This window comes from Cebus imitator, unplaced genomic scaffold, assembly GCF_001604975.1.
Source record: "Cebus imitator isolate Cc_AM_T3 unplaced genomic scaffold, Cebus_imitator-1.0 Scaffold310, whole genome shotgun sequence".
In the NCBI taxonomy this organism is placed as follows: Eukaryota; Metazoa; Chordata; class Mammalia; order Primates; family Cebidae; genus Cebus; species Cebus imitator.
Genome location: NW_016107625.1, coordinates 2,083,340 through 2,099,005, shown reverse-complemented (window position 1 = coordinate 2,099,005; position 15,666 = coordinate 2,083,340). Strand labels below are relative to the sequence as shown.

Sequence of the window (15,666 nt, the reverse complement as noted above, 5' to 3'; positions counted from 1 at the left end):
AACAAAGGGAGAAACTGTCTTAAAAAGAAAAGAAAAGAAAAAGAATTGGCCTAGTTAAAGAAAAAAAGATGGAAATAGGGAAGGTTTGGGGCAGAGGAGAGGATTAGTAGTAGAAGGAAGGGTATGTGGAAAGTCACAGAGAAATTAAGGGGAACGGTACATACCTTCTGTGTCAGAAGCTATACTTGGTGTTTAAAGCAGATATATGTATCCATATTTTACATATGAGGAAACTGAGTCAGAACTGAGCTTGAAATACTGATCTAATACCAAAGGATTTTCCATTTTTACCATTCATCTTCCTACCTAGCAGTGTTAGGTCCATTGATCTGAATAGTTGTTCACTTTAATACTGATGTGTTTCAATGAAGAAAATTAACAACTGTGATCATATTTTAGAAAAAAAATTAACGTAAAACAACATTAAGTTTCTCTTGAACAACACAAACTTATTTTTTTATTGGAATTTCAAGATAAAGAAGAATGTTCTTTGACTCTTCAAGAAGAAAGTCCTATCATTCATATTAATAAAACCCTAGAGGAAATAAATCAGGAAAGGGGAACAGATAATGTCATTGAAATTCAAGCGTCAGGTATGGTATATGCTTTTAAAATGCATTCATATTTGCTTAGTTTGAAAGCCCTTTCCTAGATAGCTAGGACATACTGCATTTTCCATGTCATTTTCTTCACTTGTTTCAGATATTTCTTCATTCCATTCCTACTTTCAAGTTATATTCCAACCTGGAATGCCCAGTCCACTGCCCCTGCCTCCCCCATTGCCCTGCCCAAGCCATTCAGTGTTATTTCTTCTTTAATTTAAACTACTGCTGCTTCCCTATATCAATCTGTGAACAACTGTACCTCCTTGGACTCTTCCACCCAGTCTGGAAAATGAACTGCTAATCATGCTCTCTGTGTTCTCTTACCCATTATCAGAGGGATGTAAATAAGTTACTATTGATTCCTATATTGATTTTTTTGTTATGCTGTAAAGAAGAATATTCTGGCCGGGCGCGGTGGCTCAAGCCTGTAATCCCAGCACTTTGGGAGGCCGAGGCGGGTGGATCACGAGGTCAAGAGATCGAGACCATCCTGGTCAACATGGTGAAACCCGTGTCTACTAAAAAAAAAAAATACAAAAAATTAGCTGGGCATGGTGGTGCGTGCCTGTAATCCCAGCTACTCAGGAGGCTGAGGCAGGAGAATTGCCTGAACCCAGGAGGCGGAGGTTGCGGTGAACCGAGATCGCGCCATTGCACTCCAGCCTGGGTAACATGAGTGAAACTCTATCTCAAAAAAAAAAAAAAAAAGAATAATATTCTTCAACTCCTAAAGAACAGCCTGCTTAAGAACATCAGGTTCATTATTAAAATCAATAAGGAAATATGACCCAGGTTCTCATCTTTTCATTCTTTTGGTCTCTAGATGATTATGCAAATTGTTAATGTTATTCTCGAGAAAACTAGAAACAATTTTTCATTGTTTGGCTTAAGATTGTATGCTAATAATGGAGAATGGCAAATAAAAAAATGCAATTCTCTTTATATGGGTCTTTATATTTGCCATGTCAAGTTATTTATGGAATAAACCCTCTCAAATAATATAGCCATAAAATTATATAATTCCATGAGTTTTTTAATTAGCCTATGTAGAATAAATATCTTAAAATAAGTTTTTATATAATCTCATGATTTTTAACTCAGAAAATAATTCAGATAGAAGTTCAGATTTCCACAAAATAACATATTTAATTGGTTTATCAAAAAGAGAATACCATCTTTATTAAAACACTGCCATCACTGCTTTTATTTTTGCAGATAGCCAGTGCCAAGCATTTTGCCTCCTCGAAGCAGCAGCTTCTCCTATCTTAAAAAACCTTGTATCCTTTTGTACTCTCCCTACTGCTAATTGGAAATTTGCCACTGTTATTTTTGACCAAACAAGGTTTCTCTTAAAGGAACAAGAAAAAGTAGTAAGTGATGCTGTTTACCAAGGTGAGTGCAAATAAAAGTCATATTATTTAAAAATATATATTTAGAAATTATTGTATCAAATTAGTAAAAATTGAATATAGAAGATTCAGAAATTAGTCATAGATTATATCATGACTGTAATTCAGCTTATGATACCCAGCCAAATCAATACTGAAGGATCAGCTAAGTAGAGAAAAAGGTAAGAAATATCACCTGGCATTGCTTCTCAGTGAAGCTCCTAATTGACATGTATCACTTGACAGATTCCTATTGCAGAAACAAAATTAACTTTATTGTTGTCCGCATCTGAACCACTCAGTCTCCTCCCAAAAAAGGAGGTCAAAAACTAGATCAATTAAAATCAATCCTAGACTTTTTCTTTCTGCCAAGATGGAGTAACAGGGACTAGATTTACCCTCCTACCAAAAAACAACAACAAAAAGACAAAGACAAAATACATGAAACCGGTTTTTAAAGACCCTGACATCAGGCAATGAAAAACAGTGGTTCTTGAGAGAAGGGAAATGAGTGAAATGAGCCCTACTCTTACCCTAGCTAACTGCCTTGAAAGAATTGTCAGGCCATGGTGTAGAGAAAGTTACCTGAGGCAGAGCCTGGTGGACAATCTGAGTTGAAGAAACAGGTGAGAGTCCAGGGAGACCAAGACAGATAATCAAAACAGAATGTTAGAGAGCAGAGAGCTTCGCACAGAAAGTATAGAATTGTGCAGAGGATGTCCCTTGAGTATTCAGCAGATGATTGATCAAAGAATATATGTGAAGTGGCCAGGCGTGGTGACTCATGCCTATAATCCTAGCACTTTGAGAGGCCGATGTAGGTGGATCACCCGAGGTCAGGAATTCAAGACCAGCCTGGCCAACATGGTGAAACCCCATCTGTACTAAAAATACAATAATTAGCCTGGTGTGGTGGCATGCACATGTAATCCTAGCTACTTGGGAGCCTGAGGCAGGAGAATTGCTTGAACCTGGGAGGCAGAGGTTGCAGTGAGCCGAGATCATGCCACTGCATGCCAACCTGGCCGACAGAGCGAGACTCCATCTCAAAAACAAACAAACAAAGAATATATGTGAGGAAACTACTTGGAGTTGGAGAAACAAACCATCTGAAAGGACTAGAGGGCCTAGTATGCTGCATTCACACCGGGCAGGAATAATAGCTGTTCCCACCAGCTAGACTAGAACAACTCATAATTAATATAGGATTAAACAGAGTACTCAGAAAAATTTTGCCTCAGTAGTGGGAGATAATTATCCCTAGACTTAGCGCTGCTCTGAACCTCCCTAACAAATCACAAAGCAACCCCCCAAGGATCAAACTATTTCCAAGGAACATAGCTGCGTCCCATCATAAAGCACAAGAGGATTTATATGAATACAAGAATGCCCAACAAGGTTACAGTCACAATGTCTGGCATCCAATAAGATCATGAAGTATACAAAGAGGCAGGAAAATACAACCCATAATGAGAATAATCAATCAAAACAAACCCAGAATCAACAAAGACATTAGAATGACCAGAAAAGGACACTGAAACTTCTTATAACTGTTTTCTGTATGTTTGAAAAGCTAGAGACATTTAAAAAGATCTAGATCAAACTTCTAGAGACTAAACTACAATGCATGAGATGAAAGGTATAGTGGATGGGGTTAACAGCAGATTAAATATTGCAGAAGAAAAAAATTAGTTAACTTGAAAGCATAGCAATAGAAACTATTACTCTACAAAAACTGTAAAGCATGAAAAAATGAAAAATAAAGAAATAAATGAGCATCAGTAGGCTGTGGAATAACTTAAAGTAGCCTAACATTCTGGTAATTAGCGTTCTCAAAAGAGAGGAGAAAAGAGAGTAAATGGAAAAAACCATTTGAAGAAATAATGACTGAAATCTTTCTAAACTAATGAAAACTACAAACCCTCAGATGCAAAAAATCTCAATGAACACTAAGTACAAGAGACACGAAGAATGCTAAAACAAGGTCCACATAATCAAATTACTCAAAACCAATAATAAAAAAGAACTGTAGGAGGTGCCAGAGGAACAAAAAGACATGCTACATACAGGAAACAAAGATAGGGGTGACATGAGATTTCTTAACATAAATAATACAAATGAAAAGACAATGAGTAACCTTTTGAAAATTCTGAAAGCAAAAAACATCAATCTAGTTTTCTATAATAGACAAAATGAGGACTTCTTTTGGAGTTCTTTCTGTCCACATGGTGGTATGTACTTCTGGGCCTTGGTCTGCTTTAGTCTAGGTTAGTAAATATCAGACGTGAAAAAAAAAGGAAACTCACCACTTGTTTGGTGGCCTTTTGAAATCTGATCTCCTCCAGTCTACTTGCTACCATTTACCTTTTAGAGTTTCCGTGTATTCTATTTTGTGTTTATCGTTGTATTCAATGGAAGAGAAAGGGCGAAGTGTGCTTACTCCATCTTACCTGGAACCTACTTAATTTATTTTTAAAGTCTATTTTCTAAATTCATTGAACTTAGATGTCCTATATATTTTTTAAAGGTTAACTCTCTTTTACAAATGAAAAGAAAGTTGAATTTAATCTTCTTCCAAATAGAGTGTCCAGTCTTTGCGGGGAGCAACATTTTAGTCACCAAAACCTTGAGGTCACGGTAGTATTACTGAGATAGAATACTTGATCTGAGAGGAAGGTGTTAATCCATTGTTTACTACTTGAAATACCTGAGCCACAGAAAGAGCATCAAGATCAATGGGGAGCTGGCATTCTGGTAATGATTATACTGGATAGAAAAGAACAATTCTCAGCAAACTGGCCATTATGAAAGAAGACAAGACTTCCAAAAACTAAAAACTTAACGTCTTCTGGATATAGTTTCAGTCCTGTAATTCTCAGGTTTTAAATTGGTTGAATATGGGTTGAGCTTCTTAAGGCTTTGAACATCATTGAGAAGAATGATGATTATTATAAAATATACAGGCATAAGTATTTATGAAGTATAATGGATAATTAAAAAGGGACATGGTTTTGGGTATCCAGTTGGAACAACGTTGCGTTAATCCCGAGCAAGTCCATAGTTGTTATAGTTAATATTCTTTTTTTGGCTCCAGAATTGAGATAAACTAAGCCTACGAGTAACGATTAAGTAAACCTAGATTAAAAGAAGTCAGATTCCTAGTCTGTACTCCATTTTCCAAGCATTTTTTACATTTCCAGTTCCCCACATATGTTTTCTCTGCCCTATTCTCATCTCTTGCAGGTCATCATTGACTTGTTCCCATAGGTCCTTCTAGGGGCTGAATATATTACCCATAATTGGCTTTCCTATTGCCTCTTAATTCCCTACTACATATTTGCCTTGATCTTCATTGAAGATATCATCAATTTGCAAACTTTTTAGCAGCATTCTTTGTTCAAATAAATATTTCATGAGATCCCAATATATGAAAAAGAAAAAAGTAGAGTTTCTCTGGTTAAATTGGGGTAGGGGGTCTAGAATACCATCTTCTTGGTCTCACTTTTATATGCAGAAAAATCCAACCTATCATCCAAAAGAGCTCTGGAACTAAATGGAACACAGTTAGGCAATTAGCCTGTCCCTGTGAGTTTATCCCTTGTTTGAGTTATACCTTTGAATGAATATTCCTAGGTGTCTACCTCCATTTCAGGGTATATCTTCATGTTATAATCCTCTACTTTTAATCAGTTGGTAAGTTATGAATTTATTTTTATCTTGTTTCATAACTGGGAATCATTGACTCTTTTCCCCAATAGGAGCAGAAATAAGTGAATATTCTTTGGAAGCAACAAGGACATGAATTCTAAGGTTAGCTGTCTGAGTTTGAATGACAGCTCTACCATTTACTCACTAACTGACCTTGGGCAGTTACTTAACCTCATTAATACTATTTCGTCATTCATAAAATTTTGATCATAATAAACTTGTCTCATAGGATTACTGTTATGGATTCAATGAAATTGCCAGCTTATATACAGCCTGGCATATAGTAAGCACTCAATAATAAATGGTAGCTCCCATTAGTAGGCAGATTCTGATACATATTCTGAAACCGTAATATATTGTCTATGTTTTAAAATATGTTTTTGCTTACTTAGGTACAAATGATGAAAGAGAAATGACATTCAAGCATGCTGCTCTCTTACATCTTCTGGTAACAATTAGAGATGTCCTTTTAACATGCAGCTTGGACACAGCATTGGGTTGGGAATATTTTATTTCCCCTTTTCTTTCTATTAAATATTTCATCTGAAATAACCTACTTTTCTAAAAAAGATACACCTTATAAGAAATTATGTAGACTTCTTTTCTATTATACTAAGCATTACATACATTTTGGCAAGGTAGTGAGTTTGAGGTTCAAATAATAGAGTTTCTGTTCTGGGTTTTAACCCAGAAATAAATTCGGTATTTATTATGGAATGTGACAAGTATTACAACAGAGATATATGGTAGTGGTACAAAGGATGGAGACTATTATCCTTAAGATGAATATGTTTTTTAAAAAATAAGTAAAAGTTTGCCAAGTAGATACAGTATAAAAGAGTATTCTAGGCAGAATTAAGAGCCCGGAGGAATGGACCAGTGGATATGTTGCCAACAGTTCCATACGGCTAGATTGAAGAGGACAAGTAGAAGGTAACAGGAGCTAAAGCCTGGAGAAACAAGAAAGAGCCAACTCACGGAGAACCCTTTAAGCCACACAAAAGAATTTCAGGGATGCTACTGGATTACATTTATTTTTCAAAAGGTTAATTCTGATGGCAATATAGAGAGTCAGTGGGAGGTCTGAAGATGAGGAGGCATAAAGAACATAAGTCAGTCTCTAAGTTGCCCATCAGTCTAGCAATTTTAATATAAAAATAGAATTAATATGCACATATATATATAACTTGAACATAAACATTAAATTTTTAAAAATTTATTATTTCATTTGTTATTCAAATATTCATTAAACGCCTGATCTACATGAGTTACGATGCCAGGTCCTCTAGTGCAGTAATTTACAAAATTCCGTGCAGCAGAATCATATGGATAGCTTTTAAGACATAGAAATAATTAGGACACACTCTAGATGTACTGAATATGAACCTTCAAGATGAATCTATATTTAAAACTGCCCTTAGTGAGCGTGAATTACGCACTGCTGTTTTAGCAGCTGTATGAATTAAATATGTATAAATATAGATACCACATTCTACTCCCAAAGAGCTTATAGACTAAGTGATATACATAAATAAGCAGATATCAAGTACAAAAGTTGTATAGATAAAATACCAAAAAAATTCCACTTAAGTAGCATTTCAACAAGACTTGCATGTAAATATAGATACTGGGATTAAGGAAGAGTGTAATAGCATTCAACAAGCCAGGAGGCAGGAAAGAATAGAATATATATTCAGCGAGTATGTAGCATATATTAATGTATATATATGCAGCTTAAAAAGAGCAATGTGGTATATATTTTTAAACTTCATTCAGTTTTAAAGTTTTTTATTAATTTTTATTAGTCAATATTTTTGATCAAAATCAGAAAACAAAGGAAATTTTAAGTGTCTCTGACTTATTTTCTTTCAGTCTTTTTACCATGGAGTTTCTTAAAAAACAAAGGCAATTTTTTTCTAATTTTGCTTTAATAGGATATTTGTCAAAGGCAAAAGATATCTACAACAGCATTTTAGGCCCCTATTTGGGTGACATTTGGAGACAGCTGGAGATTGTACAGTTTATTAGGGGGAAAAAGCCTGAAACCAACTACAAGATACAAGAATTGCAATGTCAGATACTAAATTGGATGCAATGTCAACAGCAAGTTAAGGTTAAGTATTGGAAAAAAGCAGGTAAAATAATCAGTTAAAGTAAAGAATTGGATGTAAGATACATTTTTTGCATTTAACTTTGAAATAATGAAGTGGTTTATACTACTAAGCCCCTTGATGGTTTAGTCCTTGAATAAGATAACAGAATCAGACCCATAGAAAGGATGATTTGCATCATTATTCATGCCTCAAATTTAAAAATACTTTACCAGTTGGGCAACATAGTAAGACCTTGTCTCTATAAAAAAAAAATTTTTTTAATTAGCCAGGCATGGGTGTGCATCTGTAGTTCCACCTACTAGAGAGGCTGAGATGAGAGGATCTCTTGAGCCCAGGAGGTTGAAGCTACAGTGAGCCATGATTGTTCCACTGCATTCCAGCCTGGACAAAAGAGCAAGACCCTGTCTCTAAATAAATAAATAAATAAACTTTAACTTTTATTATGCATAGTTTTCCTATGGATTAGTTCTCCAATTCTCCAATTGTCTGGTACTTATATAAGTCCATGAACATATACATAATAACAGAACTACAATGATTTGTTTATTTAAAATACTGAGTCAGTATTTATTTTAAATACTTACATAAGTCCATGAACATATAATAGAACTACAACGATTTGTTGATTTTATTTTTATTTTATTTATTTTATTTTATTTCAAATACTGAGCCAGAATCTCATATGATTCCACCAAAGCAAACATTTAGTTTATGCCTTGGATTACGTTCACAATTATTTGCCCACCCTACATCAAGGTTGCATTAATGAAGTTTTAACAGAAAATACTTTTAAAAATCTTATCAAGCAGAAAAGCATTTTAAATGGTTTACACTGAAAATCTGGACATAAATTTATGTGGCCTTTTTCTCATTTTTCACTCTGTGCCTCCTATATCTTTAACCTCAATTTTATAGTTTCTTGGGTAATAACTTTCTTCAGTCATTAAAATAGTTTAATCTAAGTGGGAAATTTGAAATTGAAACTGATTTGTTCTCCCCATCTCTGCCCCACAAAACCGTAATGGTAAGTAGTAAAATATAGCAACAGATCACTGGTTTTCTCCAACAAATTTAAACTTGTGTGGGTTGAATTCAACATCAACAGAGACAACCTATGTATTGATAGTCACATATGTGGGGATACTTGAAGAATGCTGAGAATGCCCTACCCCAAAATATTTTCTTCACTGATATTTTTTCTTGCCAGAATATATATATATATTCGTGTTCAAGTACTGACATCTTTTACAACAGAAATACTTATGTAATCTTATTGTCATTAGTTTCATAGAACCAATTAAAGTTTGTTATTTTGTCACTGATCAAAACTGTGAAAAAGAATAATCATTCACATATATATAAAATTTTTATTTTTGACTAGGTACTGATTATAATAAGAATGGACTCAGATGGTGAAAAACATTTACTCATTAAAATTCTTAACAAAATAGAAGGTAGGCAGTTTTAAATTATGCTTCATTTGATAACAAATGCTTGAAATTATAAAAATGTATTGATCTAACCAGCTTTTAAAATTAATTATAAAATTAACATACCATAAAATTCACCCTTCGAAAGTGTGTAACTCATTGGGATCTAACCAGCTTTTAAATCAGTCTGAACTATAAGTTTGCAGTATATATATACTACAATGTGTTTACATGTATTTGTTATAACTAATAACGGAAACCTTTTACTGATTGCCTACTGGTTGCTAAATAATATTAGCTACTTGTAAGTCTATGAATAGGTTTTATTAACTCAGTTTTACAAATAAAGAAACTAAAGTTCATGCTAAAGATCATGTAGCATGCCAAACCTCACAGGTATTTAGGGAATCAGTATTTGAACTTAGGATTCTCTTGTTTTAGTATCATTCTTCAACTCCCAATTTTTCAGTTCTCTAATCTGTTTTCCTCACTCACTACACTTTTCTACCCACTACTGCTCCTTCTGTCAACCTTTTCCACTTTGTGTTGTAGAATCCATTGCATGTTACGCAAACTCTTCTCATTCTTCATCTCCTTTGTCTAACTGAAACCCAACTTTCCCCACATGATACTGCTTCCTCTCATATAAAAGCTGATCATTTTCTCTACATATATATACCTCATAGAGATTAGAAAGCCATTTCTTGCTTTCCATTATCATTTTCAAAGCATTATTCCTCTACCTTTTAAGTCTGTGCCATATTGCCATACTATTCTCTACCACTCATCATCTACTAACTACTTGGTCGTTTCCCATCATCCGTGGACAGTTGTGTTCCTAACTCATGGTATTCTTTACATTTCTAGTCCTGTCATTACTCTAGGTACCTTTAATGTTTCTAACATGAATTATTCATTCCGTACCCTGGCTTTATAGTTTCACTGGCCTCCACAACAAAAATTATATTCATCTTCAGTTCCTTGGCTATGCCATGGAGCTTGTGATAATGCAGCTTTGGATACCATCTCCTCCTGCAATCTCAAGCACTTTGCTCCATCAGTTACTTCCTAGCCCAACCTTTCTCTCTAATGACTCTTGTCCTTAATGTTTAAGCCCTTCAGTCTTAAAAATAAAATAAAATACCACCATCAACCTATGTCATCCTTTGGCTACCATTTCTTTTCCCTCTATAAGCTGAATCTTTTGCCATCTTCATCTCCTAAAGTAGTTCTTTACACTTACCTTACCAAACTGTTTATCATGCTGTTTCATATTCTGTATTCTATGCCTTTATACCTACCCCCGTTCCAGCTATGAGAATACTCTTCCTCCTTCTTTAGGAAGATAATTCCTACACGTTCTTTAAATATTAATTAGAACATTTGTTCAAGAAGTCTTGATTTAAATGCTTTTCCTCTGTGCTCTCAGGGCATTATGTGCATACTTCTGAGGCACCACTTACCACCCCAGGCTATAAGGGTGTTATCACCCTTATAAATGATCCTCTTATCTTCCTCACTAAAATGTCTGCTTTTGGGGGATTCAGATCATACTGGCGCTCAGGAAAATTCCTACAACATAGCAGGTACTCGATAAAAATTTATTGAACAAATGAATGTGCCAATGAGTACCCCTCTATATACCTAGTACATACTGAAACTAGTGAAAAAGATTGAACTGAAATATACAAATATAGCAACATATATCTGCTCATAGGTGCAGGAAGTAAAGTTAACTAAAATTTTAAATTATAGTAATGTGAGGGTGGAAAAGTCTTTCAAGCAGAGCCTTACAAGGTGCTATTTCTTGATGAAGTTATCATATATCCAGAGTCCAGATTTGTAAACTTGGATCTTATTTCATTTAGTTTTCCAATCCTGGGAAGATGAATTTGTATCCACCAAATTCATAACATCCTTACTAGTGCTGAAATGTTGGTGCAATAGTTAACAATTACGGGGCTGAGACTACCACAGTTATCTGTTATCAGGGTAATTGGAAACATTTTTTTTAAATCAGGAAAGTGCTGAGCAATGTTTGCACTATAAAAGAAAGGGCCTTGGGTAACCAAAGGAGTGTTTTTGTGAAGAACCTGAGGAAATATGTCTGCTCCACAGATAAGAATATTTAAACCTACTTAGTGGGACACCTTCTCCTTTGATGTTACTGAAGATATATTGACAGATTTTTTTATTTTTATTTTTTAGATTTTGTGGGTACATAGTAGGTGTATAAATTTATGGGTTATATGAGATGTTTTGATACAGGCATGCAATGTGAAATAAGCACATTATGGAGAATGGGGTATCCATCCTCTCAAGCATTTATCCTTCGAGTTACAAACAACTCAGTTGCACTCTTTAAGTTATTTTAAAATGTACAATCAAGTTATCATTGACTATAGTCACCCTTGTTGACGGATCGCTTATCTAGGTTTCATGCTGAATACCCCTGTCTCTTTCGGCATTCAGGATTATGTAATCGCTGATCTCGTTATCTTCATTTCAACAAGGTCTACTGACACAAAAATTTTGAATCTATAAACTGGAAGATGTTTTTACTCTTTTTCAGGATGGCAATTATCCTGTTTCTGGAAGCTAAACCTTTTTCTTTTGGCCTAGTATTAGAAAGTAAAAATGTAGTTCTGTTTTCTCTATGTTTGTCAGATCTAGTAATGCACTCACCAAGTAATTAGTCTGCTTTGGGATCATAACTAATACAATCATTTAAGCAGATTAGGTTTTCGTTTGTTTGTTTTGTTTTTTGAGACGGAGTTTCACTCTTGTTGCCCAGGCTGGAGTGCAGTGGCACAATCTCAGCTCACGGCAACCTCCACCTCCCAGGTTCAAGTGATTCTCCTGCCTCAGCCTCCCAAGTAGTTGGGATTAGAGGCCTGCACCACCATATCCAGCTAATTTTGTATTTTTTTTTAGTAGAGATGGGGTTTTGCCATGTTGGCCAGGCTGGTCTCGAACTACTGACCTCAGGTGATCCACCCACCTCAGCCACCCAAAGTGCTGGGATTCCAGGCATGAGCTACTGTGCCCAGCCAGATTAGCTTTTATAAAGAAGAATCACCTTACGAATTATAAAAAATAAATAGTACTCACTTCTTATCTCTACCAGAACTATTGTCAAGTAAAGTTATATGAAATTATTAACCATTACTCTCATTATTATTATATCACACCTTTGTGAGTTTTATGGTTGAAAAAATACACTAATAGAATATATAATTTGAACTAGAATTAGCTATTCTCAAATCAATTATGTCTACCAAAAATAAATTGTGTGGATGGGTACAGAATATTTTTAAATTTATTATATTTTGTTTAAACATTAGTAAAATAAGAAATTTAAAGTATAAGAAGCAAGAATGAATCTAAGAAACAGTTCCCAATAAGTCTTCTGCTTCTAAATACTCAGCAGGAAGAGAATAAAGGCATTCCTATTACACTGAAATACAGTCTCTTATTTAGTATGTAAATTTTTGGCTAGAGAACAAAGAAAATCTACCATGATATTTAGCAAAATAAAATTAACTGCACAGGATTGGTGAGTGTTTAATTTGCTTACTTTAAAATTAAGTTTTTGGTGGGGTGCAATGGCTCACACCTGTAATCGCAGCACATTGGGAGGCTAAGGTCGGGGGGTATTACTTGAGGTCAGGAGTTCAAGACCAGCCTAACCAATGTGCTAAAACCCTGTCTCTACTAAAAATACAAAACTTAGATGGATGTGGTGGCAGGCACTTGTAATCCCAGCTACTTAGTAATCCTAGTAAAGCAGGAGAATTCCTTCATCCCAGAAGGCGGAGGTTGCCGTGAGCCAAGATTGCACCACTGTACTCCAGCGTAGGCAACCGATTGAGCTCCATCTCAAAAAAAAAAAAAATTAAAAATACAAGTTTTTAATCTATTTTATTTTATATAATAAATTTAGAATTTCCATCCTCTACATATACACACAAGAGAAATACTGCTTATGGTTCAAACTTTCTGATATGCTAAACTTAGAAAAATAATCTAGCAAATTGTATTTTAAGGAGTTTCTTTATTCACAGATTTTTAATTCATTTTTATGGTAGTAAAATATATGACATACCAAAAATATGTATCTGAACAACACACTGAAAAAATTATTTTTTTTTCCAACAGGTTTAACACTGACTATCCTTCATTCAAATGAAAGGACAGATTTTCTGGAATCTGAAGGTGTTTTAAAGGGGTAAAAATTCATTCCTTTATCTATGAAGAACAAACATACCAGTTTCACAGGAAAAGCAAATCTTTCTAGAATTTGACTTTAAAAATTTAACAAAATCTGAAATTAATCAATGCCTCTATCCTCTTACTGAAAAATGCTTTATATAGGGCTCTTTAGTTCTGGTCATTGTCCTGTGTATTATATGTTATTAGTGTGCAGAAATTTAATTCAATCTTATTTTAATATCCCCAAATAATAACAAGAATACTGTTATTGTTAGTACAAAAGTGCCTATTTAGAGTATAGTTTTACCAGTTTTTTGCTCGGCATTATTTTTTACCTCTTCTTTCTTTGGGATTCTCCTTCTTCCTAAAGTATGTCCTTTAGAAATTCTTTCAGTGAGGGCCTGCTAATCATAAATCGACTGTTGAATTGTGTAAAACTCTTTATTTTGCCTTATTTTACATAGAAATCTTTTTTCAAATATTGGGATACAAATAAAAAAAGATGTAAGTCAAATAGAAGCTCATAAAAACTGGACATAGATACTTTTTAACTTCTAGACTGCCCTAGATAAAAAGCAGTAATAGAGAATTTTAATTATAGTAGGTGGTATGTTTTATGAGATTTGAAAATATTTATGTGACTTTATGAGATAGGAAAGCTAAATTTATGATATTTAAGTGTCCATCTTTTTTGTTGTTGTTAAATCATTTATGAAGCCCATTAAGAAAAACAAATCTCATTTCAAAGTTGTCAGATAATAACCTATTATGTAGATTATCTAAGATTAAGACCTTATATTTGTAAGAAAATGAGACTGATTTTTCACTTATTTCTGCTATTGATAGTACTCAGGTAGTAAAATCAGGCTGTCTCCCATTTGAGGATATGAAATAGTCTACAGGTTTTTGTATTCGGGTATAAAAATATATGATCATCAATAAGAAAAATATAAAGAAATTAACACAATTGCAGAGCAAATCAACAGAAAATGCACCAGTGCCTTTCCAAGATGAGGCATAGATTAGAGAAGGATAGAACAGCCGAAACAGTCATCTTTTAATAGTCCAAGCAAATAATAACACAAGTATAATGCCATTTTCTTGGCTTTCTTTTGTCTTTAGTACAAGTTCCTGTGTAGTTGTACATAATCAAGATATTGGAGCAGATTTCCCCTGGAATAATTTCTCATTTGTGGTAGAATACAATTATGTGGAAGACTCTTGTTGGACTAAACACTGCAAAGAGTTGAATATTCCTTACACGGCCTTTAAAGTGATTCTTCCAGACACAGTTTTAGAAAGTAAGAATATAAACCAAAATTCTTTTTTTGTTTTCCTTTATAAGAATGAAAATTTTCTATTTTCTGTTTATGATCTATGGATAAAAATAAGCCGTGACATGAAAGGCCTTGAGTTCAACCTCTGACCCCACCACTATCTGTGGCAGTCCTTTAACTGTCTTTTACCTCATAGTCCTCATTTGTAAAGTAAGCTTTACTAATTATATGTTTTCATTCCTTTATCTAACTTCTAAATTTTACTTATAATAGCACAATTTTATTACATTTATACCCAATCTTAATCTGATGGCTCATATACAATAGTGTTTTTTATTGATTTTTAGGGGACAATTGCATAATAGTATGCTAACTGATTCAGAAAATTTTAATATGCAACACAAGTTATCTACGAATACTTAGAAAAAAGTCTAAACCACTTCATATATTTCTTTATTTCTTTGTATTTGTCAGTAACACCTCACATGACTAAGGTTGTGAATTCTCAGATCCATAAATCTGATACATTTTGAGTATAAGATGGACTCAATGTGAGAGTACATCTCTCTCAGTGCTTGCCATCATTTTCTATTCACCTCAAATATGAGTGGGAAGTCTAAATAGATTCTGAGACATTTCAACTCAATTCTAAAAATATGGTCACCATAATGATTTCTTTGGAATTGGAATAATAAATACCTGTTTATATCTTTTGACTATTTTAATCTATTGAGGTATTTATTCTTTTCTTATTGATCTGTTAAATGCTTTCCCTATGGATTATTGCACATAATTTAAAATCTTTATGTAAATCAGTATATTTATATAGTACATGTCCAATATATACTTAAGTGAATAAAGCAAGTTTCAACATTTCAGGTAGAGAGTGACCCTATTTTTTCTTTTCTTTTTTTTTTTTTTTTTTTTTTTTT

The 15,666-nt window shown here is 33.9% G+C and overlaps 1 protein-coding gene across 2 annotated transcripts in view; it reads left to right on the top strand.

The window, feature by feature from the left end:
* SHOC1 (shortage in chiasmata 1) overlaps positions 1-15,666 on the top strand; it is a 91,436-nt gene that overhangs the window by 55,602 nt on the left and 20,168 nt on the right. For both annotated transcript variants that reach the window (XM_017503393.2, XM_017503394.2), the window contains 7 exons: positions 474-593; positions 1,821-1,997; positions 6,094-6,198; positions 7,636-7,814; positions 9,197-9,269; positions 13,404-13,473; positions 14,580-14,758. In XM_017503393.2, the coding sequence (XP_017358882.1) occupies positions 474-593; positions 1,821-1,997; positions 6,094-6,198; positions 7,636-7,814; positions 9,197-9,269; positions 13,404-13,473; positions 14,580-14,758 (903 nt within the window). The remainder of the gene's footprint in view (positions 1-473; positions 594-1,820; positions 1,998-6,093; positions 6,199-7,635; positions 7,815-9,196; positions 9,270-13,403; positions 13,474-14,579; positions 14,759-15,666) is intronic.